Source organism: Aythya marila (assembly GCF_965140915.1).
Source record: "Aythya marila genome assembly, chromosome: 5".
In the NCBI taxonomy this organism is placed as follows: Eukaryota; Metazoa; Chordata; class Aves; order Anseriformes; family Anatidae; genus Aythya; species Aythya marila.
This window is the reverse complement of record NC_139046.1, coordinates 5,503,693-5,531,391: the sequence shown is the minus strand read 5'-3', so window position 1 is coordinate 5,531,391 and position 27,699 is coordinate 5,503,693. Positions and strand designations below refer to the sequence as shown.

The window sequence follows — 27,699 nt, the reverse complement described above, 5'->3', positions numbered from 1 at the left end:
CCCCCTCCTTCTGAAAGCAAAGTGCTTAACTCCACCTGTGAACATAACCCGCAGGTTGCGCAGCTGCTTGGAAACGAGGTGCTGGACTTTTGCGCTTACCTGCTTGATTTATTACTGCTTTAATGCTACTCAGAAAGTCTTTTTTTTTTTTTTTTCTTTTCTTTTTTTTTTAAATCTACAGTGCGTCAAAAGTTGCAATGAAGAAAAGAACAAAATGGTAAAACCACAGCTCTTGACAACTCTGTTTAGAGTGATATTTCACAGCTTTCACACAGCACGCAGACCCCGCGGCCTTCAGGTGCTTAGAACCATATTTTTTATACAAATTAGTTTAAACAGCACTTTCGCTATACAGTACATATAGTTCACTGACACCCCATACCCCATCAGCAATACCGATTATCTGACAAAAAAAAAAAAAAAAAAAAAAAAAATATTTCAAATAGTGTTAATATCTAGTGCAACAGGGACAAACTCATCTCTCCACAGGAAAAAGAACAAACAAATAAAAAAGGATCACAAAAGTATCGGTGGTATAAAAAGGTTTTGTCTTGTTTCCTCAAAAAACACACCACAAATAAATAAAAGCAAAAAGTAACAGTCCTTTATATACTCAGCATAATTTAAGAATAGAAATGTTAATATGTTAATGGCGTTTACTTTTTATTCTCCAATTTTTAATTTTCTAAACCTTTAAATTATTACTCCCTGAGAGCTTTGAATTCTTTTTATTATTTTCTTTTTTTTTTTTTTTTTTGGACTGACATTTTACAGGTAGTTCTGCTTACAAATTTGCAAGGACATTGAACAGCAAACCAGTCAAAAAAAAATAGGACACCACGAAGAGACACGTTTCTTGGCATCGTTGCTTCTGGTGTCCATCAAAAAAAAGAAAAACAAGAACAGAAAAGAAGGCGGGCACAGGTGTGAGCCTGCGAGTTTTGCTCCGGCCCCGTTGTACACCAGCTGACCTTCCGTCCTGACCAACATCTACAGAGGATACAGTTTGTCCCATTGAACAGAAAGCAAGAATAAAAATTACAACACGAAAGTTTAATGCTCCTCATCGCATCTGAGAACCAACCCTTCCCGCCGTCTTGGGCCAGGAAACGTTATAAAAGTATAAATACACCTGGGTGCTGTGTGAGCGATAAGCACACTCGGGGAACCTTTTCCTTTAGCAAGGCAAAAGGAAAAGAAGAGCGTTTCCCAAAAGTGATGGGAAGAACAGCATCACTGTGAGCGCTCGCGGCACCGAGCGTGGGGACCAGCACGTAGTAAGCACAGAAGTGCAAGTTTTGGGAATAACCACGACAACGAAAAAAACTCATCAAGTCCAGTCAACTTAGCTTTCTCCTCTTTTCTGCTGGGGTTGTGTGCAAGGCGTCCCAGCAAATGGCCCCGCTCAGTGCCCGGGCATCGGGGCGGGAGAGCGACGCGGAGCAGCTCTCCATCCCCTTTATGGACCCCCACGAGGAAGGCGGTTGTCTCTGTGCTCAAGTCCTCTCTTTCTCCACGGACGTGACATTGTGCTTGTGCCTTGGGAGAGGCACTCGTCGAAGGGGACAGAGGGGAGGGGACGAGCACCCTCAGGGATGCGCAGCTCCACCTGACCCGACCGTACTCGTGGTACTTACACACACACTCGCCCGCAGGGAGAAAGAGCGTGCCACTGTTTCGCTTGGAATCGCAAGGCAGTATAACGAAAAAAAAACAATAATCCTAGCCACTTCAAAAAAGACTGCTAACCAGGTTTCTAAACTCGTGGTTTTCGTTGTTTTCCGTCCCTTCCGCCGCTCAGAAGTTGAGCTTGGTGACGGGCCGCTCGCGGCCACTGTCGGCCAGCTGGTTGGCGATGCGCTTGCGGTTGCGCTTCAGCTTGGAGAGGTCCTTGTCGAAGACCTCGCCCGAGCGCAGGGCTGAGACGAGGTCGTCGAACTCACCGCCCTCCTCGCCGCTCTCCTTCGCCTTCCTCGCCTTGCGCTCCCGCTCCCGCTGCTCCTTCAGCTGGTGGGGAGGAAGGACAGCTCGCTGTCACGCATGCACCCGGAACCCCAAACCATGAAATGACAGTGGTTTCCCACCCGTTATTTAACAAGCAAGAGCTGGGTGCTCTAAGCGTGGGGCTGCTGTCCCCACGTGTCCCCCGCCAGGCAGTGCTAGACCCGTGGATGCCTGCTCACCTGGGCCTCCATGCGCGCCCGGCGCTCCTCCTCCTCCTTTCTCCTCCTCATGTTCTCGTTCTCCTGCTTGGCCTCCGTCACGGCTTGAAGGAACTGATCGAAGATGCCGAAGAACTCATCGGGCTGTATTTTGTCTGTGTCTTCTCCAAAGTACTTCACGGCCTTGGAAAACTGGGGAGAGAGCAGACAGGAGGCTGTCAGGCTGAGGGGACACCCACCACGCCGTTGAGACCCCCATGGAAAGCCTTCAACCTGATGGAGCAGAGAGGAACGTGTCCAGTGGTTGGACATAACAAAGGATGGAATTAACAGCAAGACTTTGATTAGTCAATCCTTGGCTTAAGCATGACATGACCCATCTGACATCTTGTTTTCTGTGCATTAGCTGACCTTTAAGTCCCCCGGAGAGGTCCTGCAGCCCCCTCTCCCAAAAAAAACGACCCTTCACACCTCTGGCTCTGCTCACCCCCCTCGAGCCCCCAGCTCGACTTCATTAACCATGCAGTAGTAAAAGCAAGGAAGCAAAATATTGTGGGACTGAAGACTGAAGACATAAAACTAATAGTAAACACGGCAGGGGAAGGGAAACTCGCACTTTTAAGTTTTCTTTGAAGTATTTTTGGGGTATTATTTATCATTGCCACATGCTCTGCTATTGAAACCAAATGTGTTGGTGAAACTGTGTCTGAGGCTCAGACACAGCACTGGGCAGGCAAATGGGAAGTTTTCCAGCCTTTCGTGCTGTTTGCACACCATTAGTGTAAGCGAGTCAAATAAGGTTGTAGCAAAGGTCAGGACAGGAGATCCACGCTCTGCTGATGGGTCCCAGTCCCCAAGGAGCCCACAACTCATCCTTGTGGGCTGAAATCCTTTGTTCTCACTTCCAGTTTGAAGGAGACTCTGTGCACAGAAAGTTCATTAATATGGGCATGGCGCGGTCTGGAGATAAGCAAGCTTTAAAGAAAAGGAAAACAAAATCAAAGCACAAACAGATTTCTAAGTTGCTTTAATTTTGCTCTGCGGACTAAGCCTGCCTGGATAATTAAGTTTTATTTTCAGGGGTGTCTCAGGCTCTTCAAAAGACATTTAGGGCATTTTCATTTCTTTGTTTATTTATGAGACTTAGCACTTCAGGATGCAAGGGGGGATCTGAAAGGTGCCCTGTATCAATCAAAACCATCAAGTTTATTCCTGTTGATTTTCATTAAAATACTGATGTTATCTGCCATTTCTCAGGAGATTCTGGTGGGGGGAAAAGGCTGAAAATGTTATCCTCAAGGGATATAAAATTTATAAGATTATTAAGTTTCTTCTTTCCTAAGAAAAAAATGATAAAACGATTTAAACATGTGTTTCAAAAATGAAGAGCTGGTGCATTTTCCACAGCCCGTCCCATCTGACGACCATGGGAACAGCCATGCACTTGCTTCAAAGTAGGCTTTGATGGGTTATGGGGGCCACGACCAGACCTTCTCCTCCAGATCCAGCCAATGTAGGATGACACAGCTTGCAGACACTTGTCACCATCTCCTAACTCACTGCAGGCAAGATCTGCCTGGCTGCCACCACCAATTCTGAAGGGTGGCCTCACCTCAGGGTGTAGGCACGGCCTCAGGAGGGCAGTGGTCACTCACAGTGCCAAGCACGGGTGGTCTGGAGGACAGCATCAGGTCAGCACTGGTGCAACCAGGGAGAAGGAGGTGGTGGCACTTGATAACTTGATAAATTCTGTCTTTGGAGAGGTAGCTCATGCAGTGGGATAAGGATGGGACCTCTCTGTGTTGGGTTCTCCCTGCCAGTTCAGTTAAGATGAAAGCCAAAGCAGAGAGGAGGCACTGGAAGCCAGTTCTGGGAGGGCACAGAAACCAGCTGCATGCTCAAAGAGGGGAAGCAAAGCGTGCCTGGGAATCACAGATGTCAGCTGATGGCTACCAATTTGCTTGGATTTTAGCCAGCCTGCTGGGAAGAGAGGATGATGTGGTGAGAAGTCACCGCATGTGGCCCTTGGTGGCTGCAAAGTGCTCACCAAGGCACTGCTCTGGGGAAGCTGAACCTTTGAAGCAGCATCTCTACTAAGCAGGCCTGGAGCTGGCCTCAATTCACGTCTCTGAGCTCCTCAGAAACAGTGGAAGGGCAGGGCTGTCCCTCCCCTGCTATCCAGATCTCAGGGAGTTTGGTGCCCTTACCAGCTCTTTTGCTTCTGCCAGAAGATCTTCAACATCCGAGAAGCTGAAGCTGGCTAACGTGATGAACTGGCTGACGACAGACACAAATTTGTCTCCCGTTTGCTGAACTTGAGACTTCTGAAAGTCCAGCTCCTTTGGGGAAAAAAATAAACAAATCTGGTCAGGCCCTGGCCGATGGGGGACACAAACACCACCGGCCTCCATCAGTGCTGTTGTGTGTGTGCCCACAACAGTGCCAATGGTGCCCCCGCACTGCTGCTGCCTCCTGCCACGCGTGAAAACCTCAGATTACCCCATTTCACAGTATCATGGCTGCTCTATGCTTTTGAGGCCAAATCCTGCAGGAGAGATGCTAGGAGCAGCATTATCAGCCAGACAGCGAGTCCTTCAGGATACCTCCACTGCTTCTTCACCTCTCCAGGTCAGCTGCCCAGCCCCAGCCCCTGTCCTCCGAGGTTTTCCAGCCAAGGAGACCCCACAGCACATCGCAGGTCCTGCTCCATGCACGCTGTCATTCGATTTACTTAGCCTCCCCTGGTGCATCAGACACAAACCATGCACATGCCCAGCCGGCCCTGGGAGGACAGGCACACGTGCAGGGCAGGAAGGGAGGACCAGATCTCTAGGAAATGTGATAAAAGCAGCTTTGCTGGGAGCCCCCCCCACGGAGGGATGCCGTGGTGCTCAGAGCCAGGCTGGACTGCATTTGATTTAAATAATACTTACAGCCTCCACCGCTCTCAGGCCGCTCCTCAGCGTGTTTATTTCTTTCTCCAGCTCAGTCATGCTGTTGGAAACGGCAGGACGTCAATTTTCAGCCTTCCCCAGCACATTCTACAGCTCTCCCACCACCACGACCGTGCTTTTCCATGGCAAAGACCCCGGTGCTGCAGACGTTGCCTCCTGTTTGCAGGCTGGCGTGTCTCGAGCAGCAAATCATCCTGACAGCCTCGCAGCGAGGGCAGCTGCCTATCCGAAAGTGGCTGCAGCTGCTTGCTTTAAAGCGAAGCACTTTTCTGGGCTTTTAATCAAAGGGGCTGTGCTAAAACACCCCGAGCAGACGCTGATGGTGTAGCGGAGCAGGCGGCGGTGGGATGGAGGAAGGGGCGCTCCTCATTCCTGCCCCTGCAAGGTGCTGCCTTGAAAAGGCAGCTCTGTGGGGCTCAGCCCCAGGAGCTGGGAACAGGAAGGCTCAGCAAGCTCACCAGGCACAAGGAGGGCTCAGGAAAGCTCTCAGTGCCAGCAGAAGGTAATTGTGAGCGATTTTTGAGGGAACCACGATTAGGCGAGTACCCCCCAAAGCATCCTTCCTACCCGACGGCCTGCAGCAGCAGTCCTTAACAGCAAGGCAATAAAGGGAGACAACCCAAATAGAGAGAAATAAAAATAAATCGTGTCTGGCGCTCAGGCTGTTTACACAAGGCTCAAGCCCCCAGCGAGCTCTGAGCTCGAGTGCTTACGGGTTTCCACCACCACGTCTGAGCGGCAGCTTTCTCACAAAGACTCGATGACCACAGGCTTGACGTCTTTCCAGGGGTGTCTATCCTAGGGCTGGGGTCCCTGGAAATGCTGACGCAAGGTCATGGGGCAAGTGTTCCTGGCAGGTCTAGTCTGGGAAAATGAAGTTTTGGGAGCCCTGTGCTCCAGCAGTTCATTAGCAGCGCTGGGATCCACAGAGGCGGCAATTCTGCTTAACAGCTGCAGGGCTGGGGGGAGTTTAGGGTTTTCCAGAGGGCTCGAAACTTTTTGGTTTTGCTCTAGATTGGACCAAACCCAAATCTTACATATGGTGTCCGGTTTAGAGCAGAACTGATAAAGTTCAGGGAAAAAAAAAAAAAAAGAAAAAAAAAAAAACTCTTTCTGCAGACGTTTTCTTTCCCATGCCTGTATCTGTACAGCAGCTGCAGGGGCACGAGCACGAGGAGGAAGGCGCCTGCAGCAGCCGGGGAGCGCACCCCGGGGCCACCTTCCCACCCAGCCTCAGCTGATGCCTGCAACCAGCAGCCACCCATTCCTTGGGCAAATATTTCGTCTAACCCTTACAGCCGAAAATTACTGTGTTTTAGACACAAAATTATTGCGTTTTAGACACGGGGATGCTCGCCTCCCCAAATGTTTTTCACATCACAGATGTGCAGCGAGCGAGCCACCCTTTGCTACAGGAGCACTTTGAATATTAAAAAGACCTGCAAGCCACCTAAAACTCCTGGCATGTTTGCTGTCACCTCTAAAAAGGTGCCGTTTAAGGCCTTTTTCATGTTCATGGATTATAAAGGCGAAAGCTCCCAGCCGCACGCATGCTGCCTTCAGAAATGTAAGATCTCTGACTCCTCGTCACGGGCTCAGATCCCCGGGGGCAGCACAGCACGTCCCCTCCTGCTGAATTTTAAAGCTGAAATAGAGCCCCCATTGATTTCGGAGGGACTTAAGCACATACTTGAGGGCTTTGCAAAGCACCAGCAGATTCCTCGTGCACTTAACTCCAAGCACGTGTTTAAGGGCCGTGCTGGATGGGGGCCTCTCCAGACGGCAGCAGCCTGCTCTGAACAGGTCACAGAGAGGCATGCGGGGTCTGTAAGCATGTTGTGGACACCAGGAGCTCCACGTTGGTGGCAAAAGAAGGGCCAGGCAGGACCCCTCCCAGCAGTGCCCCACACAGCAAAGCCCCCCCCAGCGCACGCAGATACGCAGCAGCCCTTTATCTGCAGCCACACCACAACCGCTTCCTACCAGATTACTTGACGTGCCATTAGAAATTAATTAAATGCTTCTGCGGTGAGATAACAGCAGGAAACGGCTGCTGCGAGCAGCTCTCCTCCCTCCGCAGGCTGCCTGCCCTTTAGCTGCGAGGGCTGGGATTTAAAGCCATGAGGTGATGCTTGCTGCAGCACCAACTTTGTGCCACTGCCTCCACGGGTGCTGCAGGTGAGTGCAGGGGCACGGGGGTGCGATGCAGAGAGGCAGGAGGCTGAAGCAGGAGGAGATGCACCCATCCCGGACCAGCGCTGCCCCCCAAATCCCTGCTTACTTGACTTTGGCTGCCTGCGGGATGTCTCGCAGCTCCTCGTGCAGGCGGAGGACTTTGGGATACTTCTTCTCGACGATAGTGATGAGATAGTGCAGAAGAGTGATGTTCCTAGGACAGGGGAGCAGCGAGGTTAACGTGGTGCTGGTTAAATCAGCAGGGGCCCAGGGGAGGTGCCCTGAACATCAGCATCCCCTTCCTCCATCCTTTCTGTTGATTTGTAGGGCCAGGCAGGTTTAAGACCTGACCCAGCTCCCCTCATTCCATGCACAGAGCTCAGCGGGGTGGACACTGCAGTGGCTGTGGCAGCTTGGGGTGGCTGCAGAGAGATGAGCCCCGGGACCCTTCCTCTGGCCACTGAGCCACGGCACAGCAGCTCCTGGCTTCTCCAAGGGGAAAAAACACTGGGAGGAAGATCTTCCCCTCCACCCTCGACCGCCCTTGAGCAGCTCAGAAAGGAAAGCCCCCATCCAACCCCATAAGGACCTCAGCTCAGTTCCTTCCAAACCTTTCACGCTCCAAACCCAATGGTTGTGCCATCGGATGTGCTGGCTGGGCAGCAGGAGGGAAGGGATTCCTCTCACCCCCCTGAGTCCCCAGGGCAGTGCTGACAACCCTCTGCATTCCCCCAGCAAGGCTGGAGCCTGCAGAAGCTACCGAGGAGGAGGAGGAGGAGGAGGGCAGGGGCTGCTCACTTGTCAATGCTGGACTTGGTGTCCGCGATCTTGTTGAGGCTGGAGATTTTAAACCCGAAAGCGTTTCCCCTCTGCCCTTTGTTCATGTAGTTCCCGAAGGCCAGGACCACCTCCAGCAGCTGCTGGAGGCTGCTGCTCTGCAGCACCGCCTTGGAGCCGGCGCGGATGGCTGCAGGGAGAAAGGTGAGGGACGTCACCTGCCACGTGCCGGAAGCCCTGGTGGCCAAAGAGAGGCCACCAGCTCCCTCCCTCCCTCCCGCTGCATCCCTGCCATCTCCACGAGGAGCAGCCAGCAGGCTGGGTGACTTGCCTTCCACCTTGGGCTTGACTTCTGCAACTCTCTCCGCAAACTTCTTCTTGAAGTAGAGGGACTGCAGCCTTTGCTGGTAATGGTTTATCCTGCCAGGGGAAAACAGAGGTGCGGGCTGAGCTTTGCGTGCTCCAGGTGGAGCTCTGCTGCTCAGCTCTTCACAGATGGACTTAGAAAGCATTCCTGAGCCACAGTGATTGAAAAATAATGACCATGTTTCTCCCTGAAACTATGCTCGGATGGGAAAAAAAATGACAATTGAAGCTGCACCCGTCACAGGGCGGATCCTGGTGGCTTCTTGAGCATCATGACTAAGTTACTCTGAACTCTGCAGGTTCAACAAGGGCATTTTTACACCCTGTTGGTATGAACAAACAGTTCATTCATGACCACTCCTGAGCAGAGGCTGATGACATCCAGGCTCCCAATGGCTCTGCAGTGAGGTGGGGCTGGAGGAACCAACGCATCCCAACCCAGCCCATTCCTGAGCAAGTTTGGGATGGCTCTGCTCACGTCAGTTGTATTTAGGCTAAACAAGATCTCACTTGCAAGCAAATGGCAGCCTGATTTGTGTTATTTGGACCAGGATCCATGGGAGAAGTGCTCACAGACAAGGTCACAGACCAGGCTGACGTTGTACTAATTAGTGGTGACAAAGCCATCACACTCAGTTACAGACCACAGGGCAAATTAAACAGCTATGCCTGAAATATATTCGCATCAGCACGCTGAGCTTTCCAGAAGATGACGGCACAGGAGCAACATTTGGGCAAGAAACTGTGAAGATGGAAGGTGACCTGCAATGGGAAAGCTCATTCTGAGCATCTTCCAGCCCCAAGGGGCCTGAACTTCACAGCTCTGCCCTGCCTGCCTTTGACACTCAGCAACCACACGGTGCATCGCCGTGGGATTCACTGGCACGTTTCTCAGGGAGAAGAGGAGAGCTTCTATTTTTGATCTCCTGGAGTGATTTTGGATTGGAGAACTCTCTGACTTTTCAAACGAGTGACTTGCTCCAAGTTCAGCTAAGAAACTCCTTGGAGAAAATTTCAAACAGCTTCATGCTCAGCTGGATTTCGATAAGGAGCTTCAAGATTTTAAACCAGCACCCCTGGAGGATGTGCATGCAAAAGATAAGGTTATTCATTTCTCAAGACCTCTAAGTCTTCAGTGACTGCTGCCAGGATCAGGAAGAACTGACATTTGCTCTCTGCCTCATATATTCTTGTGAGCCCCAGGGACGAGTCATTTCTGGAAATGAGGAGAGACTTACCTACACAGCAGGGCAAAATTTACATACATCGGTCTTGGGTATTTGTTAGGATATTGGTGTGGAGGGGAAAGGAGCATCGCAGTGGCACTGTTATCATTCAAGCAGCACTTCCCACCTGGACCACGACACGGATGATGCACTGTTTGGCAGAGCTGGGCCAGACTGAGCTTTTCTTCCCCAGGTGAGAGGGGAAGTGTGTCAGGAGATGCCCTGGGATCACACCACCTCCCGAGAGCACCCACCTCCCATCCCTCACCCTGCTCCACCCAGCTGCTGCTCATCTGGGATGCACAACCCTGATTTGGGGAGCACAGCATCACGAGAGATCCTAATGCACCTCACTGGTCCTCCCATCCGTCTGGCTCACACATTTTGTGATGTGAAAAGCAGCAAGCAGAGTGTATTTCCCAGCCAGGCCCCATGAAACCCCAAGGGCCACCCCACCTGCTCATTTCGAAGAGGAACCGGTCAGCCTTGGCCATGCGGTCCAGCTCGTGCTTGTGCTCCTCCAGCAGGTCAATGTCACCCTTCTCTGGAACAAACTTCAGGAGCTAAACAAGGGAAAGCACATTTGTAGATAAGAGCTCCATGCACAGTTTTGCAGTTTTTCATGCAAGATGGTGATTTACTTGAATTTCTATTTCTCAATATGCACAAAGTGGCCCCAATGCACATATGAAATGTGTTTCTGCTGTCCCTTTGCTCTTCCTCCCTCTGTCCCATCACATTGGTGTCTCTTGCTTCTGCCCTGGCACTACTCTGGCTTTACAACAGCTGTACTAGGTCTATACCAAGGTTTCCATATTAACCCTGACACTTGAGGTTACAAGGGATTGCTGCAACTCCACGTGTTGCAGATGGAAATTTTGTGCAAGGAATCCTTTCATGCTTCTGCTGAAGGTGCTATTGCCAGCCCAGTTTTAAGGACAGGTGAATAAAACGCTACTAAAGGGACTTGGAGGGGGTGAAAAATCAGATTCCCTTTTTGAGGACTGAACAAGTTTTCAAAAGTAACTCCCACCGGGCACAAACTTCAAGCTTCAGCCACCAAATGGCTTTGCCTTCAGGTCCTAGGACAGATCCAGCTACCAGCATGGGATGCAGAGGCCATCCTGCTCCCAGACTCGATGCTACAACCTAGCTGCTTTCCTGCTTCTCCAGCCAGCCCCTTGAGTGGTTTTCAACATGTTGTTGGCAAATAACTCAGGGCACGATGCATGTCTCAGAGCCACAGTTTGATCCCAGGCACCACGTACAGGCTGCTTGCATTGGCAAGGCACACTGCCAACAGGGAGGAGCACGGGATGCGCTGCCCACCTGCTCCAACATGTCTTTCGGGAGGTCCTCCTGCTCATCCATTGTCAGAATGGCTCGTTTGATCTCCTCATTCGAGAGTTTCAGCCTGGGAGGAGGAGAGGGAAAGAGAGTTAACTGCAGCCGTGCAATCGGAAGGCTTGAGGAGCGTGTCCTCAGCCACCCACCAACACGGCCAGGAGACAGGGACAGCTGAGCTAATGGTCAGTCACATATAATGAGCGGGGTCACATAGAGCAGCACATGGTTTGAAGCACGTGGTTTGAAGCAGCATGTGGTTTGAAGCACATGGCTTGAAGCAGCACATGTGAGACACACAGTGGAACAGCACCACCCCCGATATTTCACAATATTTTATATAAATAATACACGATATGTGTATTTTAAAAAGCATGCATGTGTAGCTCTGGCCCGTGGCAGTGCTGCTCTTGCAGTGCCAGCATCCCCGCTGGCTGTGGGGACAGCAGGGGTGGCACTGCCCGTCACCAGCACGGCACAGCTGGGCACCGGGGCGCAGCTCAGTGCTGCTTCTGCACCCACTTCCACAACCCTTAAGGAAAATTTAGCCAAATTCTGCTGCCCTTCTTATCTTTCTGTGCTGTCTCCCCTACACCTCCTAACTGCTTTCGGATGGAGACTTCCTCTAGAAGAAGAACCAAAAAGAAACCCAAAAGTTGGGCAAGCGGATGCTCAGCAGCCTGCAGCGAGTGGAGGCAAGAGATAGATAGAAAGATGCCCTTATCTCCTCCTGGGCCGAGCAACCATTAATTACAGTTTAATTGGTCCACAGCACTCCCTGTAACCACTCCCTGCAGGGACTAGGATTGCAAAACCACAAATATTTTCCTTCATGTTTTTGTACTGCGGTCAATCAAATAACCTCGGTGTGACAGAGGAGAGCCTCTCCTCACCCCTGCCCTTCCCGGCGGCTCTCGGCCAAGCATCCCCATCACAGACCTGGCTGTTTTCTTTGTCCAAGCCCTTGGCTGTTTTTTCTTCATTTTAGAGCACTGCTGCAGCTTCTAACAACTCTGTTTGTGCTCACACAGGTCAGACAAAGCGCTGCTTTCTGCAGCCTGGTGGGTATCCCCGAGCAAGAGGAATTGGGCTGAGCGCTATGAGCACGGGGCGGTAAGCTCGGATGGTTTCGGGTGCTGGTCTTACACCCAGCCCCAGAGCCGAGCAGAGATACAGGAGTAGTGTTGTATGCAAGATGTCAGAAAAGGGTCTTGCACAGAAATTCAGAGAGCCAACATTTGAAAACTGAGCTGCAGAAGCCACCAGATCTGGGTATCGCCGAGTGCAGTGTGGCAGAGAGGGCTTTAATGAAACCCATTGCCCTGGTTTTGGTGACCAGCACTGCCAAAGGATGCTGAAATACTGATGTGGCTCAAAGGAGTGAGCTGAAACTAGAAACACAGCCTGTGGTGGGATGTGAGACCTCATGGACTGGCCTGTTCAGTGGACCAGAAAGAAGATCTCGAAGAGCAAGAAAGATCTCGATCAGTCCAGGTAATCAGAAGAGGAGGGAAATTTTCATCCTGGCATCTGCTCCAGAAGCAGAGCAAGACCTCAGCACCAGCTTTTGGAAGATGAAGCTAAAGCAGGAAGGGTGCTGGACCCTCTTGTGTCCTGGAGATGCCCTCCTCATCCCGTATGATGGCGATGGCCAGGATGGACCCAACCTGACATTGGGTATGAAGTCTGCACCCAAGCAGAGGTGCTAAGGCACCAAGTGTCAGTCCTCACCCAGTGAAAACCTGATGCTTGCTGGTTTATTGATAAAATAAATAATATTAATATCAATATTAATATTAATATTTTGGAGGTCCTGGGGAGAAGAAATGCTCCCACGAGAAGGTGGCTGGTGGGCAGTTACCTCTTCCCAACGCACAAATGCACCTGAAGCTCCCCTGTGACTGTCTCCGGGTGGGTGGTGAGGGGCGAGGGTGACTTCTGTAAGCCCTGCTCATTAGAAGCAAAGTCAATAATAAAATATACAAAAAAAAAAAAAAAAAAAAAGGCTAAAAAAAGTTTTCTCAGAAATCACCAAAACACCACGCCAAGAACAAGAGGCTGCTTCGGGATCGGCAGAGAGCAATCGCGGGGCGCCAGAAGCAAACAGCTTCTCAGACAATGTGATGGGAAAGGGGCCAGTGAAAGCTAGAAGCTTATCTATAACCACAATAATTATCATTGTTGGCAGCAGCTGTCGAACGCGAGCCGTCTGAGAGGAACGGGGTCACAGTGCTTGCTGTCACGGGGATTTAAGCCCAGCGGCTCGGTGATGCGAAGTGACAGCCCGGCAAGCGCGGGGCTCGCTTGCGTGGCTTTTGTAGAGCCCGGCGAAGGATGTGAGAAGTGTGAAAGGGGAAAAACAAATTCCGCCGGGAAGGGGACGCGCCCTCTTGAAAAGCCACATTCAGCTGAGAAAAATGCTCGCCACTGCCTCGCCGGAGAGGGGAATGAAACGAGCCATTCAGCGCCAGCACGCTCAGAAGGGGACGGAGCACGGTCCCGATTTGCATCGCGCAGAAGGCAGCGAGCTAAAAATACTCAGACGTACACCCGCAGCGACGGCGAGCACGGGGTGGTTTCATTCAGCAAGACCCAACTCTGCACTGACAGTGGCATAGCCGAAGTGCTCTTAAACAAACAGAAAAAAAAAAGAAATCAAATGTTAAAAATATTCTTCTGCTGCATTACAAGCTGAAGGAAAATCCAGTGATCTCACTGTGCAGTAATTTCTCCCAAAGCGAGGCAAGCAGGCAAAAAAATAAATCTACAGAGAGAGATAAAGTATCTCGCTGGCCGTAATCTTTCCACGCTGCAAGCCAGACAATGGCTGTGCTGCTTACAAATGTCTGGGCTAAGCACGGGGCCAGGCGGGCAGGTCTTTCAGATGTCAAAGTCTGCTCAGCCCTGCTTCGCCCAGCCCCCTGCAGCACGGGGAGCAGGATGCTGCGGCTCTGCCCAACTCAGAGATGGGCAAAAGGTTGGCTGGAGAAGTCTGCTGGAGAAGAGTTTGCTGGAGAAGAGTTTGCTGGAGAAGCAGGGGCTGAGCAGAACCTGCAGAGGTCCCCGGGTGCAGGCAGGATGCTGGGCAGGGAGCTTCATCCTTTCCTTTTTTGTCAAGAGAAAATCGCCCATTTTGGGGAGAGAAATCTGCTTGTGGTCGCTTGCAGAGATGGGAAAGCTCTGCAAATGCTGGATAAATACCCTACGAGCAAGTCCCCAGCAGTGCCAGGTTCAGCAGAAGCTCCTGCAGCAAGGGATGAACCCCGAGGCACCTCCAATGCCGGGGTCGGTGTCTCCTCTGGGGCAGGTGATGGCCACGGAAACCACAAGGAGAGCAGCTCGGGATCTGCTGAGAGTCAGGGCTCTCTCCCTGTTGGCTTTTTATATATTTATTTGGCTGATTATACTGGTGCTTAGGAAATGGTGATGCTGGGCAAAACCACGCAGCCCCACTCGCTGCTCTTAGGGAAGGACCCAAAGGGCAGGGGGGGCAGGCACTGGCCTCTCTATTTTCCCATCCCTGTTGGATTAATTACTGGTGACTCGTTACCAGCCACTGCTGGGAGAGAAGGACTGGCTGGTGAGATGAAATGAAGACCTTTATTCAGCGAGGCACCTCAGATACCTTTGAAGTTAAGCACTCGAGTGGCTCTCCTTCACACCGAAGGGGCTGTTTGTGTCCTTAACCTTCAGCTGCATGCCCAAGCATCCTGCTGAGTTACACCCAGTGCTGCTCTAATTGTGCTCAGCGCAGGGGAGCAACCCAGGCAGTGCCCCAGCCCAGCTGCTGTGCTCTCCAGCAGCTTGCCGACATAAATTCCCTCATTCACACGCTGCTTTAAACTCCTCTTTCACTGTAACCCTTCTCATTTTGACTACTGCATTTGAGGAAGTGATAAAATCCCTAGGAGCAACCCAGAGCAGAAAGCAGGCACCGTTCCCCACCCAGAGGTGCCGTTTGCAGGCACCTGCCTCCAGCTTGCCAGGGATGAAAGCCCTGTGGGCTGACCTGCTGTCCAGATACCACAGAATTTGGGAAACCCACCCTGCCCACCACACTGCTGGGGGCTGGCTGGTCCTGGGTGCCACAGAAGCAGAGCAGCTGCTTGGTGCCCCAGAGCGACCACTTGGAATGGAGCTGGGTTTTACTGCTGCTGGATCATTTTTTTTCTGGGTGAGCCAGAAAAAAAGCTGCATTTTCTGCTGGTTTTGTCCTTTTTTTTTTTTTTTTTTTTTTTCCATGTACCTATGCTGCTGGTTCATACTTCCACACCACCACAGCCTGGTTTATTTTACCTGGTGAAAAAACGCCCTTCCTATGAGATTTGGGGCTTGGATTAAATTGTTGCCCAGCCTGGAGAGGGCCATACCAGAGGCTGTCATCCTGGCAGCTGCTAAGAGGGGACACCTCTGTCCCACAGCCATGTGGCACCCACACAGGACATCCAAATTACGCTGCCAGCTGTGGCAGGGAAGCTGCTTGCAGTCCCCAAACACTGCACACAGGCAGCGTTTTCCCCAGCATACAGAGACCGTATTTAGCAGCCACCAAAGCTCAACCAAAGCCTCAGCCCTACCTGGAGAGGAGGATGTTGCAGTTCTGAGCTCTCCGGCCGTCTATGACCGAGAGCTCCTTGACTTTGTGTCGGGAGCTCAACGTGTCGTCGATAGCATCTTCCTTCTACAAAAAAAAAAGGGGGAGAAAAAAAAAAAAGCATGGAGAAAAACCCCGGAGAAGACATTTAGTACTCTCAGCACATACCAACGCGATACACAGCGGGCCCCCATTAATCAGGAGTGTCACCACGGGTTACGGGTAAAACCCACGGCCTGTAACTGAAATACAGTGAGCTGCTTCAGAAACCAGAACTGGCTTTGAAGCCACTGGTTAGAAATGTAAATATTTTCTCAGACAGGGAAGATTTAAGAATCTGCAAACACACAGGCGCTGGTGAATAAATAAAGCGGGGCTTTCTTAGCGTACATATTTGTGATACTTCATTAAACCCTCGCATGAAATGTTTCATTCCGGGCGGCTGCACACACTCGGTCCCGCTCCTGCTCCTGCACCCCAAACATCTGCAGTCGCCCTTCACGCTCCAGTCCGCAGTAAAGAGTTTTCCAATAAAAACAACCAGCCTCACAAATGCAGCTCGCTGCATTCGCTTCTCTTTCAGGGAATTGCTTCCAAAACAAGGGATCTGAAAGCACAAATCCTTGTGGCACCTAAATCTCCTAAGCAGCTCGGAAACGTTATTGTGTTCAAATGAATAACAACGTGCAAAGGTGCGGCTGCACACGGACGGGCAGATCCAGGTAACAGCGATCTTGCAGGGCTGCCCAAGGAGTTCAGGTTGACTCTGGTTTTAATTTACCATACTGCATGCTGTAGTGAGGTTAATAAATTAAAACCTGGCTATTCAATCCTCCTGTCAGGAACATAACCCAGAGCTGCGAGGTCCCACGTGCTGCAGATGAGCACTGAATGTTTCCGAGCTCGGGAGACGTGGTGCACAACCACCCTACAGGTTTAGGGTGGGCGAAGAAGTTTCCATTCTTCACTTCTTTTCTTGCATTGACCAAAAAAAAAACACCTATGAGAAGTGGCAAAGTGATGGGACGGGTGGCACAGGGCTCCGCTGAGCCCCTCCCACAGGTGTGAGTTTATTTTTCTCAATCTTTTGTCCCTCCAGGCAGGGATTCCCAGCGATGCTCAGCAGCTGGAGCTCCCCTGAGTCAAAATCCACCCCACGGCACGCGTCCCCGCGTCCCCGGCCGCTCCAAGACCTGCGGATGCTCACTTACCTGCCGGGAGTTACTGCTCACAAAGAAGTCCTACAGCCATAGCAGAAGCATGGAAAAAGGCAGTAAAAACACATGCGGTTGAGTGACCTCCGCAGAACCAAAAGGAATCAAAGCACAGTTAAAGGGAGAGGGGGACACGCAGCGGGGTCAGCAGCAAGGGGGAACGCGCTGGGGTCTGCCAGAGCCCAAAAACGGGGGATGCAGGTGGGGATGAAGAGAGGAGGAGGAGGAGGAGGAGGAGGTGCGGGAGGGGAGGAAGGGGGATGCTTCACGGCTGGGTCACGCCAAGGTGCTTCTGAGCTTTGGGGACGCAGGGGAGCTCCGCCAAGCCCTGCCAGGGCTGGCCCCAAGCAGCGCCGCTCGGCCCGCCGTGCCGGGGGAGGAAATTGCAGGGTTTTTGCGAGTCTGAGAGGACGAAACATCACCGCCAGTGCCAGGAAAAACAGGGCTTTCAAGTGGAAATAACGAGATTCTCATCCCGGAGCAAATCTCGCCGCCGCAGCAAAACTTTACCCTTTGCCATGGCAACGCGTTTTCCCCTTCGCTTTTCTCCTCCTCACAGGGAAAATAACCCTTCTGCGGGGCTCGGCAGCCTGGCCAAACGCTACCCTGGTGCCCAGCCTGAACTTAGCTTGTCCTGAGACCCCGTTTGCCTGCCGGGCTCCCCCCAACCCCGCAGCCCTGGCCGGCAGACTGGAAGCACGTGCAGCAAAGCCGGTACCGTGAGACCACACACACACAAGAGAGTTTTCCCTCCCCGTTTGCTGGGCTGCGCCTTTTGCTGGTGGTTTTTTGGCTTGGCTCAAGGTCCGGCCGATTGGTGATGGGAAGGGAGATAGCAAAGGTGCGTGAATTGTTTGTTGCTGTTGTGCTTTTTTCAAAATTAAATAATAAAAAATGAAGGCACGCAGAGGTCTTCTGGAGGTAGGTGGACTCCAAACCCAGGTCATTTACAGCAGCGTTCCCTTCCAGCCCCTCTGCTCGGAGGGGACAGCCCGCCCACACGCCTGCTTCGAGTTTAGTCTTCTCCAAACATCACCACTGCCTTCTGCAAGGGAACCTTGTTTACGCAGGTTTTCCCCTGAGCGGCTGCCAGAGCTTTATCAGCCCAGGAACCGTGTGTGGGTTTGGGAGGGAGGATGGGAAGCGGCTCTGTAGGACATCACGAAACGTCCCGGGCTCGACTTGCAGGGGGCTGAGCCCGAGCCCCCCAGCGCCCTCCGTCCCCGTGGCTTTTTGTGTGCGAATGGCTCCCAGCAGAGGTGCAGGACGAACAAGGTGTGAAGCTTCCCTGGAGAGCAAAAACGCTGCGGCCGAGAACAAAAGCAGAACGAAACGTGCCGGGAGACAACGAAACATCAGCCAAGGAAACAAGGAACCAACCCGATCCCGAGCGTCCCGGGACAGCGGAGGTGCCAGGGCTTCCTTCAGCAGCGGCTTTGCAAGGAAAGGGGGGCCGACAGACCCTAAATAAAGACACCCAAGCTGCTATTGCCGTATTTCAGAGAGACCAGAGAAATGCAGCCCTACAATTCAGCTGGACACGAGGGCAAAATTGGACTCCACGGGCCGGTCGAGGTGCTAAAGGAGCGGTGCTTGATAAAGCAACCGCTTCCAAGCCATCCCCATGCTTGTACCTGCCCCGTGGTGCTGGAGAGCAGGAGGATGGGGAGGTCCTTCTGCCCTCTGCCTTCTCCAGGAGAGCTCCCAAGGCACAGAAAGGCTCATTATGAAAAAAAAAAACACCTCCCTCTGCCTCAACAAGCCTCGTCCCTGCCTCTTTCTCTTGCACAAGCCACAATCCAGTCTCTGCTGAGGGATGGCAGTGAAAGGAGGAGTCATTTTGTATTTTTCCATTTGCCCTGGCTCTTCTACCACACTCGCTGTACCTGCCCTGCCCCAGGACTGCCCCAGCCACGCCGCTGCCACTCACCAGCATCACCCCCAGCCTCAGCTCTCAAAACAGCTCTGACAGAGGTGCAGACCCCTGCGCAGGGATCTGCCCTCCTGGTAGGTTTGGGAAGCAACCAGCACAGGGCAGGGATGCTCTAAGGGGTGAATCCAGGGCGCTCCTGTCCTCTCCGTGGGGCAGGGCCCTTTCCCGAGAGCTGCAGAGTTCCCCCCATAGCCTGTGTTAACCTCCCAGCCTGGGACGTGGGAAAAGCATTCGAGGAGATGCTTGGAACTGAGAATGTAATCAAGTCTGTGCTCAAACGGGGATTTCCAGGTGCTGTGGCAGTACACACAGCCAAGTCCCATCCACACCAGAGCCACCACAGCTACTCCAAGGGGGTCTGAGATGTCCCTGCCCCACGCACACCTCCGCAAGCTGCCCCCAGTGCACTGGAGCATTGGCAATGCCACTCCTCAACAGCAAAAAAAAGGGCAAACAGTGATGCCCCAAGCCCTACGGACATCTCAAGGGAAGTGAGAAGTGGTCATTGAGTAAGTGACTTTCAGTAAAGGGTTCAAGACAGGGAGAGAGGAGGAGAAATCCCTGCTCGAGCTTGAAAATGCTGCACGTTGTTAAGAAATTAGTTTATCATCCTTCCCCCAAAGGACAGGCAATTCTTATTGACTGAACTTGGTGGCCCAGCTGATGAAGAGCAGAGCTCCCATCCAGCAGACACCTTCCAGACACCAAATCTTCTTAGGTGTGGCAAAAAGCAAGGAGTATTTACAACTTTTAGGCACATCCCAGCTGTAATCATGCCAGGGTGCATACCCCAGTAAAAGAAGAAAAGTGATCGTCTTGGAGAGCTGCATTTCTCATCTTAACAGCCCAGCCTCGCACACTCAGGAGGTGCTCTGCAGTCTCTGGAGACAACAAGACCCTGGTGGAAAGCCAGGGATTTCCCCAGGCACCACCTGTGTGGCACTCTGGGGACTTGCAGGTGGGTGAGGACACGTGCTGGGGACCAGGGGCATGGTCACAGCACTCCACTCGCAGCACTCCTTGCAGCGTGCAGCATCTCCCCCTCCTTGCTGGCCCCACTTCACCCAGCAGGACCTCAGCCAAGCCAAAGTCTGTTTGGATTCCTGCCTGGCAGTAATCTGCAGAGCCCCAGGTGATTCACTGACTCTGGCCAGAGGGCAAGCTGTCCCACGGACACGCTAGGTTTCTATTCTTGCCTCCTTTCCATTTCCATCTCCTCCTCAGATGGGCCCTTCAGGACGCCCTAGTCAAGCTCCAAAAGCACTGGGGGAAAGAGCCAGCATCATATCACCCGTTCCCAAAACACCCCAGGGCATCACCTATCCCTGGGGGGGTCACTCTTGATATTTGCACTGCTCTAATCCGCCCTGATCTTGCCCTCCATTAGCCTCTGGAAGAGATTAAGCTCTCACGTTGTCTAAGGAGCTTATGTGATGGGTCTGCTCCTTCCCAGCCCGTCCCTGCTGAGCCTGGCGAGAGCAAACAGCCCGGCCTCTCCTCCCCGTGACGCAGCCAGACGTTCAGCAGGTGAGCACAATGTTTGCAGCCTCTCTCTTACTTCCCCCTCCTACTTTTCCTGAAAAAACTCACGGCTTTTGACCACTAATGGTCCTGCCTGGGGTAAAACAAGTGTCTAATTTTCTTCATCGGTTTTGATGCCTTCCAAACTGGGGCCATATTGCTTGAGAAGGAGATTAAAAAGCAGAGACTCTTGTCTGCGGTGTCATTATTTTGGTTTGGGACTTGCTTTTTGTTCAAAGCTCGCATTTTGCTCTGGGCTCACTACAAAAATAAAAGAAGAGATCCACCCATGGTAGATGTGGGCAAAACTGAGTCCTTCTTGGCCAGAGAGGGATATAAATTTTCCACCCCATACAGACATGAAGCAGTCGCTGTTAAGAGTGATCCCAAAATTACTCAACCGTGGCCACATCTGGGGGCTATTTTCATGCATTCCCTGTCATTTTTGTTTGTTTTGTGATCCATCTGGGTGCTGGCGCGGCGACACACGCGGTCAGGTACGTGGGCAGGGGCGAAATCGGTCGCGTCTGGCTGCGAGCTACCATTTCCAGGCAAAGGCACCGGCATGCAAATGAGAGGACAAGCCAGATCAAGTCGATCTGGCAAACGGAGTGAAATAAATGGCAGGAGGCACGATCCGAGACCACACGTGGAACCGAGCGACCTCACGACCACGGCGTCTGCCCCAGAGGCCTGCGCAGGGCCCCGGCCAGCCGTTACCTGCTGTCTTTGGTAGGCGGAGAACGTCCTCTCCAGGTCTTCGAGGTCCAGGATTTTAAACACTTTTGCATCATCGATGTCGGTCCACACGGTGCCTGCCAGCTTGTTCTGAAAGACAGCGGGAGCACAGCAGGTTGGGGTGCCTCCTTTGGCACCTCTGGATCCGCTGCCTGAATTATTCTCCTCCTGCAGAGCACCGTGGCCCTCTGAAAGCACAAATGGGGAACCCCTGGCTTACCTCTGGCAGCTTGGACCAGTTGAAGGACTTGAGGGCGTTCGTCGGCTGCGGGATGTTCTTCTTCTTCAGGGCAAAGCCCAGAGGTGCTCCTGGGGGGGGCATCACCCCATCCAGGGGTGGGGGGCCGGGGGGTGGAGGGGGACCACCCGGAGGGGGCGGCGGTGGGGGTGGCGGTGGGGGACATCCCCCCGGTGGTGGTAGTGGTGGTGGTGGAGGGGGAAGGAGGGATCCTGGAGCTGCAGAAGGTAAAGGGCCACCGGGAGCTCCTGGTGGCAAGGGAGGTCCTCCAGGGCCGGCAGCACAGACCGCTCTCTGAGAGAGAAAGAGAGGAGGAACTGGTCATACAGAGGGAGGGCATCATCCCAAAATACCTCATATTTAACCAGCACAGGAAAAAAAACAAAGGCTTTAGCACACTTGACTGAGGTACAACACAGCCAGAGAGGTGAAATCACCCCATTCCCAGGGATGGACATCTTGGTGGCCCTGCCAGCAAGCACCGTCTGCAGCCCTCTGTGCAGCCTCCAGAAACCACCCCTCAGCACTTTCAGGAGATTTGGGACATGGGCACAACGAGGAGGAGGTTTGGGGCCTTACCCTGCTCATCTCATGGAGCTGTGCTGTGAGATCTGCCACCTGCTGCTTGACCTGCTTGTGCTCGCTGGACTCCTTCTCCAGCTTCTCCTTCATCTTGTTCAGTGTCTGCATCATTTCTTCCTTTTCTTGGGCCTTGGCATCGCACTCCCGCTCCTTCTTCTCCAGCTTCTGCTGAAGCTCACTGTGCTCTGAAATAGTCCCGAAAAGCAACCCCTGAAACCACTTTTGGGTGATGAACACTTCAGTATGGCGAAAGAAAACAAGCAGTGTTATAAACCCTGCGCTACTTACTAGAGAAGTTGTGCAATAGGAGAAAAGGAGTGTGTGCTGGGCACAATAGACTCTGGCTAGAGTGAACCCATGAAGAAATTAATATCTATTTCTCTCATAAGCCCTATAGCATGATACAATCTCGGCCACTCACGGTCTACACAGTTAAATATATAAATTGGAGCTGTTTAGTTCACCATGCATGCTCAGGTTAAAGTTAGTGCCTTTCATCTTTCCATCGCTCACCTTTTCGCATTTTTTCCGCTTGCTCTTTCCACTGTTTGACTTCATTTTCATTGACTAACCTAAAAGGAGGAGACAAGCAGCTCTATGAGACAACCCCGGTGCAGTCAGCGAGCAAACACCACCAGGAACAAACACAACTGAGGAGCACCGTGCATGGGACTAGGAGCTGTGTGGGGTGTAGCTCCCGTGTAGGTATTTCAGACACCTCTGCTCTGCCCTCAATGTCTCCTGGCCATGGAGTTTGCATGCTGGGATGCTCTGCTGCCTCCACAGCTCCAGGGACCCCGACTTGTCCAGCCGAGGAGCAGAAACGTCACTGTGAGAGCAGTGAGTGATGAATAAGGAACAGTGACAGTCAAGGGGAATAGCTCACTGAGCATGTCTTGTTGAGTAGGTCAAAACGATCCGAGCCTGCCAGGGATGATTCCCAAACCTTGCCTCGCCTGCCCTCCGTCTTGAGCAGACACAGTCACGGCAGCGAGCCCCGAGAGAGGAGGACGAGCACTTACATTCGGACGACGTTTTTGATATTGAAGTTTTCCAGGGGAGTGGCGTCGGGGTCCTGCCCTTTGTCACTCTGAATGACGATCTGCTGGACGATCCTGTCCAGTAGCAGCCAGTACTGGACGGTGTTACCGCTTCTTTTATCTGGACAGGAGGAAGGGAAGAGGCTGGGAGGAGCTGCAGGGACGTGGTTGCCTCCCAGGCAGGGGACTTGGGCTGTGAGGTGTGAGTTTCTTGCCTCCCCCTGTACTCACAAGGCATTTGGAGACAGTGGTGCAGGATGGACATAAAGTGCGGGTAGGCCTCTGTGTGAGTCAGCCTCTTCCTCGTCAGCTCAAACATCTGAGTTGCGCTTTTGGTGTCTATGTGAACCTGTGGAACAGAGCAGAACATGGTCAGGCCCCAGTTGGGTCAGTCCCATGGCGAGGGACAGCAGCACCAAGTCACAGCATCTGCTACTGCACCCATAGGCAGTCAGAATACGGCCCCAGTCTCCTAGGAAGCAGCTGTCCTGAGCTTCCTGAGTCTCACCACCAAACCCTATGAGCCTCCTGGCATGCAGATAGTCCCAAGTGCCCCATGAAGGGCAAAAGGCCAGCAGGCATAGGAGAAGAGGGATGAAGCAAAGGAGCAGTGCAACAGGAGACAGATTTCCAACCTCCAAATCTGACCCAAAAGCATGCACTTTGTCCTGGTCTACGTAGGCACTTTTAAAAGGAACCATGACATCAAGAAGCAGGCTCTGAAGCAGTAATGTTCACACTCACCAGCTCAAATCTTTTGGCAAATTCCAGTTCGTCTTCATTTCTAAGCATCTCGAAAAAATCTAAATGCCTGAAAGAAAGGAAAAGAAAAAAAAAAACAGCTGTTAAAAGTAGATATGGATGTGACCATGCAAAGCAGGCAGCCAGTTTGGAACAGCTTCCAGAGCAGCCCACTAGCAGGCAGTGGTCCAAAGACAAGCGAAACTTGAAACACCAACAGGATCTTCAGTCTAGAGCTCCTGGAGCTCCACATGTTCATCCTCATCCTCGCCAGCTCGAGAAACCGATTCAAAAACACAGAGGGCAAAGTAATTACAGCCCTTCCAAGGAGTCTTTTGGAAGAGGAGAGGAGGAGGAGGGCTGACAGCGCCCACCAGGATGGCACCTCCTTCCCAGCTCAGCCCTATGCTGGAGTGCCACAGAGCCAGGGTTCTTCCCCTCCCTCCTTGGTGACACCAAAGCACTTCCTCAAGAGGAGCCAGATCTATAGTCTAGACTCACGTGGCTTTCCCCAAAGCCCATGTCCCAAAACCCGAATGCATGTGTGTAAGGAAAGGGGAAAAACAACCTGCAGGCTGCGGGTCACCACTCACCGGTCTAGGGTTGAGTTTTCATGCTCTCTTAGTTTGTCAATGACTGGCTGGATCCCAAGCATGAGAAATTCGTATCTCAGGTGCAGTCTGAAATCCAGGCTTTCCTGCCAGGGACAGTTGTTGGGTCAACACAGCAAGGTGCATTTCCTCAAAAACCTTACTGACAAGCCCCCAACCCACCAAAAAACCACCCTGACCAAAAGACCCAGTGCTCACCACGCCTGCTCCCTGGCTCAGGACCGCGTTGATGAAGGACATGATCGCTGTCTTGAGGCTCACTTCATCCCGATACCGCCCCGTGCTCTTGTCCAGGTCATTGATCAGCGTCTGTCAAACCCACAAGGTAAGTTAAGAGCCCAGATGCTGCACGAGCTTCCAGAGGACACAGGTGTGAACAACTTCTCCCAGTGCTCCCAAAGGTCCTGCAGCAACTCACTGGTGATGCTTTCTAGACCAACAGGTGCTGCCTGAGGTAGCCCAGCCCATCCCAGCACCCGTGTCTGCAAAAATCAGCCCACCCAGACATGCTGCAGCCTTGCAGAGCTGCAGTCCCAACAACTCTACAACAGCAAGCACTCTTCAGGGAGAGCTGCCTGAAATAACAGTTTTCCCACTCTTTGCTCAGCTGTGGCTCTCCTCAGACAGGGCATTGTTCTGGGGTAATTCCTAGAGTATCAAAATTACAAATGGCCAGAACAAATCATGTACATGTGGCATTTGGATACCCAGGAGGAGGAAGCAGCAGATCTACTCCCAGCAGCGGCTGATGAGATCTGCCCAGACCCAGAGCCGAATTTTGGGAGCCGAGGGGTGAGACGAGAAGCACCCACCTGAAAACGAGTCCGTTCGCTGGCGTATTTCTGGTAGTGCAGCATAGCCTCCAGTACCTTTTTGTGGCCGCCGGGGACCAGGCACACAGCGCCCATGATTTCCAGCACTGCCACCTTCGTCTTAATATTCTCCGTGCTCAGACTCTGAGCGATTACGTTAATGCTCTCCGAATGGGCCAGGACGTGAGCCCGGCCCAGGGAGTTGTTCATTAGTGCTTTTATACAGCCGATGAGCGAGGTATGTATTCGAGACTCTGCTGTCTCATAGTCCATACTTTTGAGGAAGTTCAGAATACACGACAAGCCATCCAGGTCGATGAACCGGGTTACAAACCTGCCAGAAGGAGGGGCGTTTTAAAATCAAATGCTGAAGGAGCACTTAACCCACAAACAGGGCTGACTTGTCTGCTCTTGCTAACCCTGAGTGCTTTTATATATTTTTTCCTGCAATAGATTTTGCATAGCAGCAAGCCTGCAGGATTTCTACTGGTCTTTTGGGACCAGTTTTGCACAGGAAGGGAAGAAGCTCCATGGTCCTGGAGTTGTCTTTTCACCCATTGCAGCCAACCCACAGAAACCCCGATGTCAGCTGAGCCTGCCACCTGCCAGACCTGCTGCCTCCTGCTGCTCCTGCCTCACCACCTGCATCCTCCTCCTCCACTGTACATCTCACACTTTTTTTAAGCAGGGATTTCAGATTTTGATGATGACTGATGTAATGCTGCTAAACTGAACACAGGCTGCAAATTCATGCAGTGCCCGCTGCAGATTCAGCAGAGCATGCAGACATAACCCACCCTCCTTCACTGCACACCCCTCGTGCATTTCAGGAGCTCCCTGCCCGATGCCACCCTGGCTGGGTGTATTCTGTTTTGGAAAAAGGAGTGGGCTCGGACAGCAAATGATCCGAGAACCTCCCAGCACTAGGACGAGTTTAATTTAGATCCACCAGCGCTTTTGTGCAACAAAAGGGATAATTGCATACAGTGAAAACTGATTTCTCTGCTTCAAAGCCCGCTCATACTCCAGCCAAAGTCAATAGGAAATTTGACGTTCACTTCCCTGGAAACAAAAGCAGGTCCAGAAGGTAAGGTTTTCTATATAAACCTGCTGCATCCCCCTGATTTCCAGTGAGATGAACTCACAAGCCACTTTTAAGCACTTTGGAAAGTTTAATTGCAAACTACAACAAAGCTGGGTACCGCCCCCGCTCCCTGGGGACAGCAGGAGCCAGCGCCCAAGAGGTCGAGGTTTCAAGGAAATCGGGTGCTCACCCCGACCTTGGGAATTTCTGACCAAATCCCATTGCCAGAACCATTGCAAACGAGAAATGGAAGAGTGCAATGCATCTGCGAACAAGAGCTGTGTCTTCCATAACCAGACTGGGCAATGCATTTCTTAATGAAATGTTTTTCCATCCGAAAAAGTCAACCAAAGGCATCAAAAAGATTTTTTGGATGCGTGCATGCAGACTCCAGAGAAACTTAGGAAAAACTAAAGACATTTAGAGAGTCCCACCCTTTCTTTATCCTCCCCATCAAAACCTCCTAGCAACTTTTTCTTTCCTGCATTCCACTAAAGCCTGAAGATTCGTATGATTTTATTCCTTCGGAAAGCGCAAGGAGAGTTGAATTTGAAACAAAGGGCTTGGTTGACCAACAAAATTTGGATTTTTTGGAAAAACTCTGGAAGGCATTTTTATATTCTGTTCCAATTAGAATGACAGCAAATTTGAGGGGGAGAAAAAAAGTGGTCTGCTTGCTCTGAACAGACGTGAAGGTGCTGATGGTTCCAGCCACTAAAAAGGCTGAAGAATAGGAACAAAATGACAAGACGGGATCCAAAAAACAAATGTCATTTCAGGGTCCCTGCCTCCCAAGTCCCCTCATCCTCAGCGGGCCCCATTTCTATTTCTTTTCTAAACTCCCTCTGCCAGAGAACAGAAATCAAAAGCCATGACCAGAGCAATAAAGCAAAGAAGTGGAAGAGAATTGCCTCATTGGTTTTGTCCTCAGTGCAGTCTTCAAACTTTCTATTGTTTTGTTCCTCTCCTCCTCGTCTTCTTTTTCCAAAGCAATCAGCGATTTCCTCTGCAAAAGGAAAAAGAGTGGCAAAAATCTCAAAATCTCCCTGCATCCAGGATGGTTTGGGCAGGGAGAATACACAGAGCTAAAGCAACACTAACTGGGGGTCGAGGGCAGAACTGAGGGGTCTTTTAGCCTTCCCCAGTACCCACACATCCCATGTGTCCTTTGTAGGGGGGTGTGGGGATGCCCTGCAGCCCGGAGGGATGGGATATTGCACCCACGCCTGGGGTCACCAGGGTGGGTGCCAGGTCTGGCAGTGCAGCCTTGCCCTACAGGAACTGTATTTCCTACAGAAAACAGCTCTATTTTGGTCTCACCCGGCACAACAGCAACCACCCAGTGCAGCGGGTGTTTTGGGAACAGGGTGGTAGCAAGGATCCTGCTCTCATTGAAGGTTCCTTCAAAACCAGCCCCAAAATTGCTGTGTGCCTTTAGCCTGGCAGCTTCCTGGTGTGCGGGGGGATGAAAGGTCCCTTTTTCCTTGGAGGACATCTCCTTTCTCCGGTTGTACCCAGCGGTCCAGTGGACAAAATAACCTCTCCCTGCATTCCACCTGGCTTAAATAACTTCCATCAGTGTGCTGG

General features: G+C 52.0%; 1 protein-coding gene across 1 annotated transcript in view; it reads right to left on the bottom strand.

The window, feature by feature from the left end:
* Nucleotides 1–722: 722 nt before the first annotated feature.
* The window catches only part of DAAM1 (dishevelled associated activator of morphogenesis 1), an 82,878-nt gene continuing 55,901 nt past the window's right edge, over nucleotides 723–27,699 (bottom strand). Inside the window, exons 6-26 of the mRNA XM_082762155.1 lie at nucleotides 27,024–27,118; nucleotides 25,029–25,362; nucleotides 24,415–24,525; nucleotides 24,199–24,302; nucleotides 23,609–23,675; nucleotides 23,096–23,213; nucleotides 22,847–22,985; nucleotides 22,338–22,396; nucleotides 21,822–22,009; nucleotides 21,225–21,536; nucleotides 20,987–21,094; nucleotides 15,582–15,685; nucleotides 10,990–11,074; nucleotides 10,117–10,223; nucleotides 8,400–8,488; nucleotides 8,090–8,258; nucleotides 7,398–7,505; nucleotides 5,096–5,156; nucleotides 4,370–4,501; nucleotides 2,184–2,354; nucleotides 723–2,007 (exon numbers count right to left, since the gene is read on the bottom strand). Of these exons, the coding sequence (XP_082618281.1) occupies nucleotides 1,798–2,007; nucleotides 2,184–2,354; nucleotides 4,370–4,501; nucleotides 5,096–5,156; nucleotides 7,398–7,505; nucleotides 8,090–8,258; nucleotides 8,400–8,488; nucleotides 10,117–10,223; nucleotides 10,990–11,074; nucleotides 15,582–15,685; nucleotides 20,987–21,094; nucleotides 21,225–21,536; nucleotides 21,822–22,009; nucleotides 22,338–22,396; nucleotides 22,847–22,985; nucleotides 23,096–23,213; nucleotides 23,609–23,675; nucleotides 24,199–24,302; nucleotides 24,415–24,525; nucleotides 25,029–25,362; nucleotides 27,024–27,118 (2,871 nt within the window). The 3' untranslated portion in view covers nucleotides 723–1,797. The remainder of the gene's footprint in view (nucleotides 2,008–2,183; nucleotides 2,355–4,369; nucleotides 4,502–5,095; nucleotides 5,157–7,397; nucleotides 7,506–8,089; nucleotides 8,259–8,399; nucleotides 8,489–10,116; nucleotides 10,224–10,989; nucleotides 11,075–15,581; nucleotides 15,686–20,986; nucleotides 21,095–21,224; nucleotides 21,537–21,821; nucleotides 22,010–22,337; nucleotides 22,397–22,846; nucleotides 22,986–23,095; nucleotides 23,214–23,608; nucleotides 23,676–24,198; nucleotides 24,303–24,414; nucleotides 24,526–25,028; nucleotides 25,363–27,023; nucleotides 27,119–27,699) is intronic.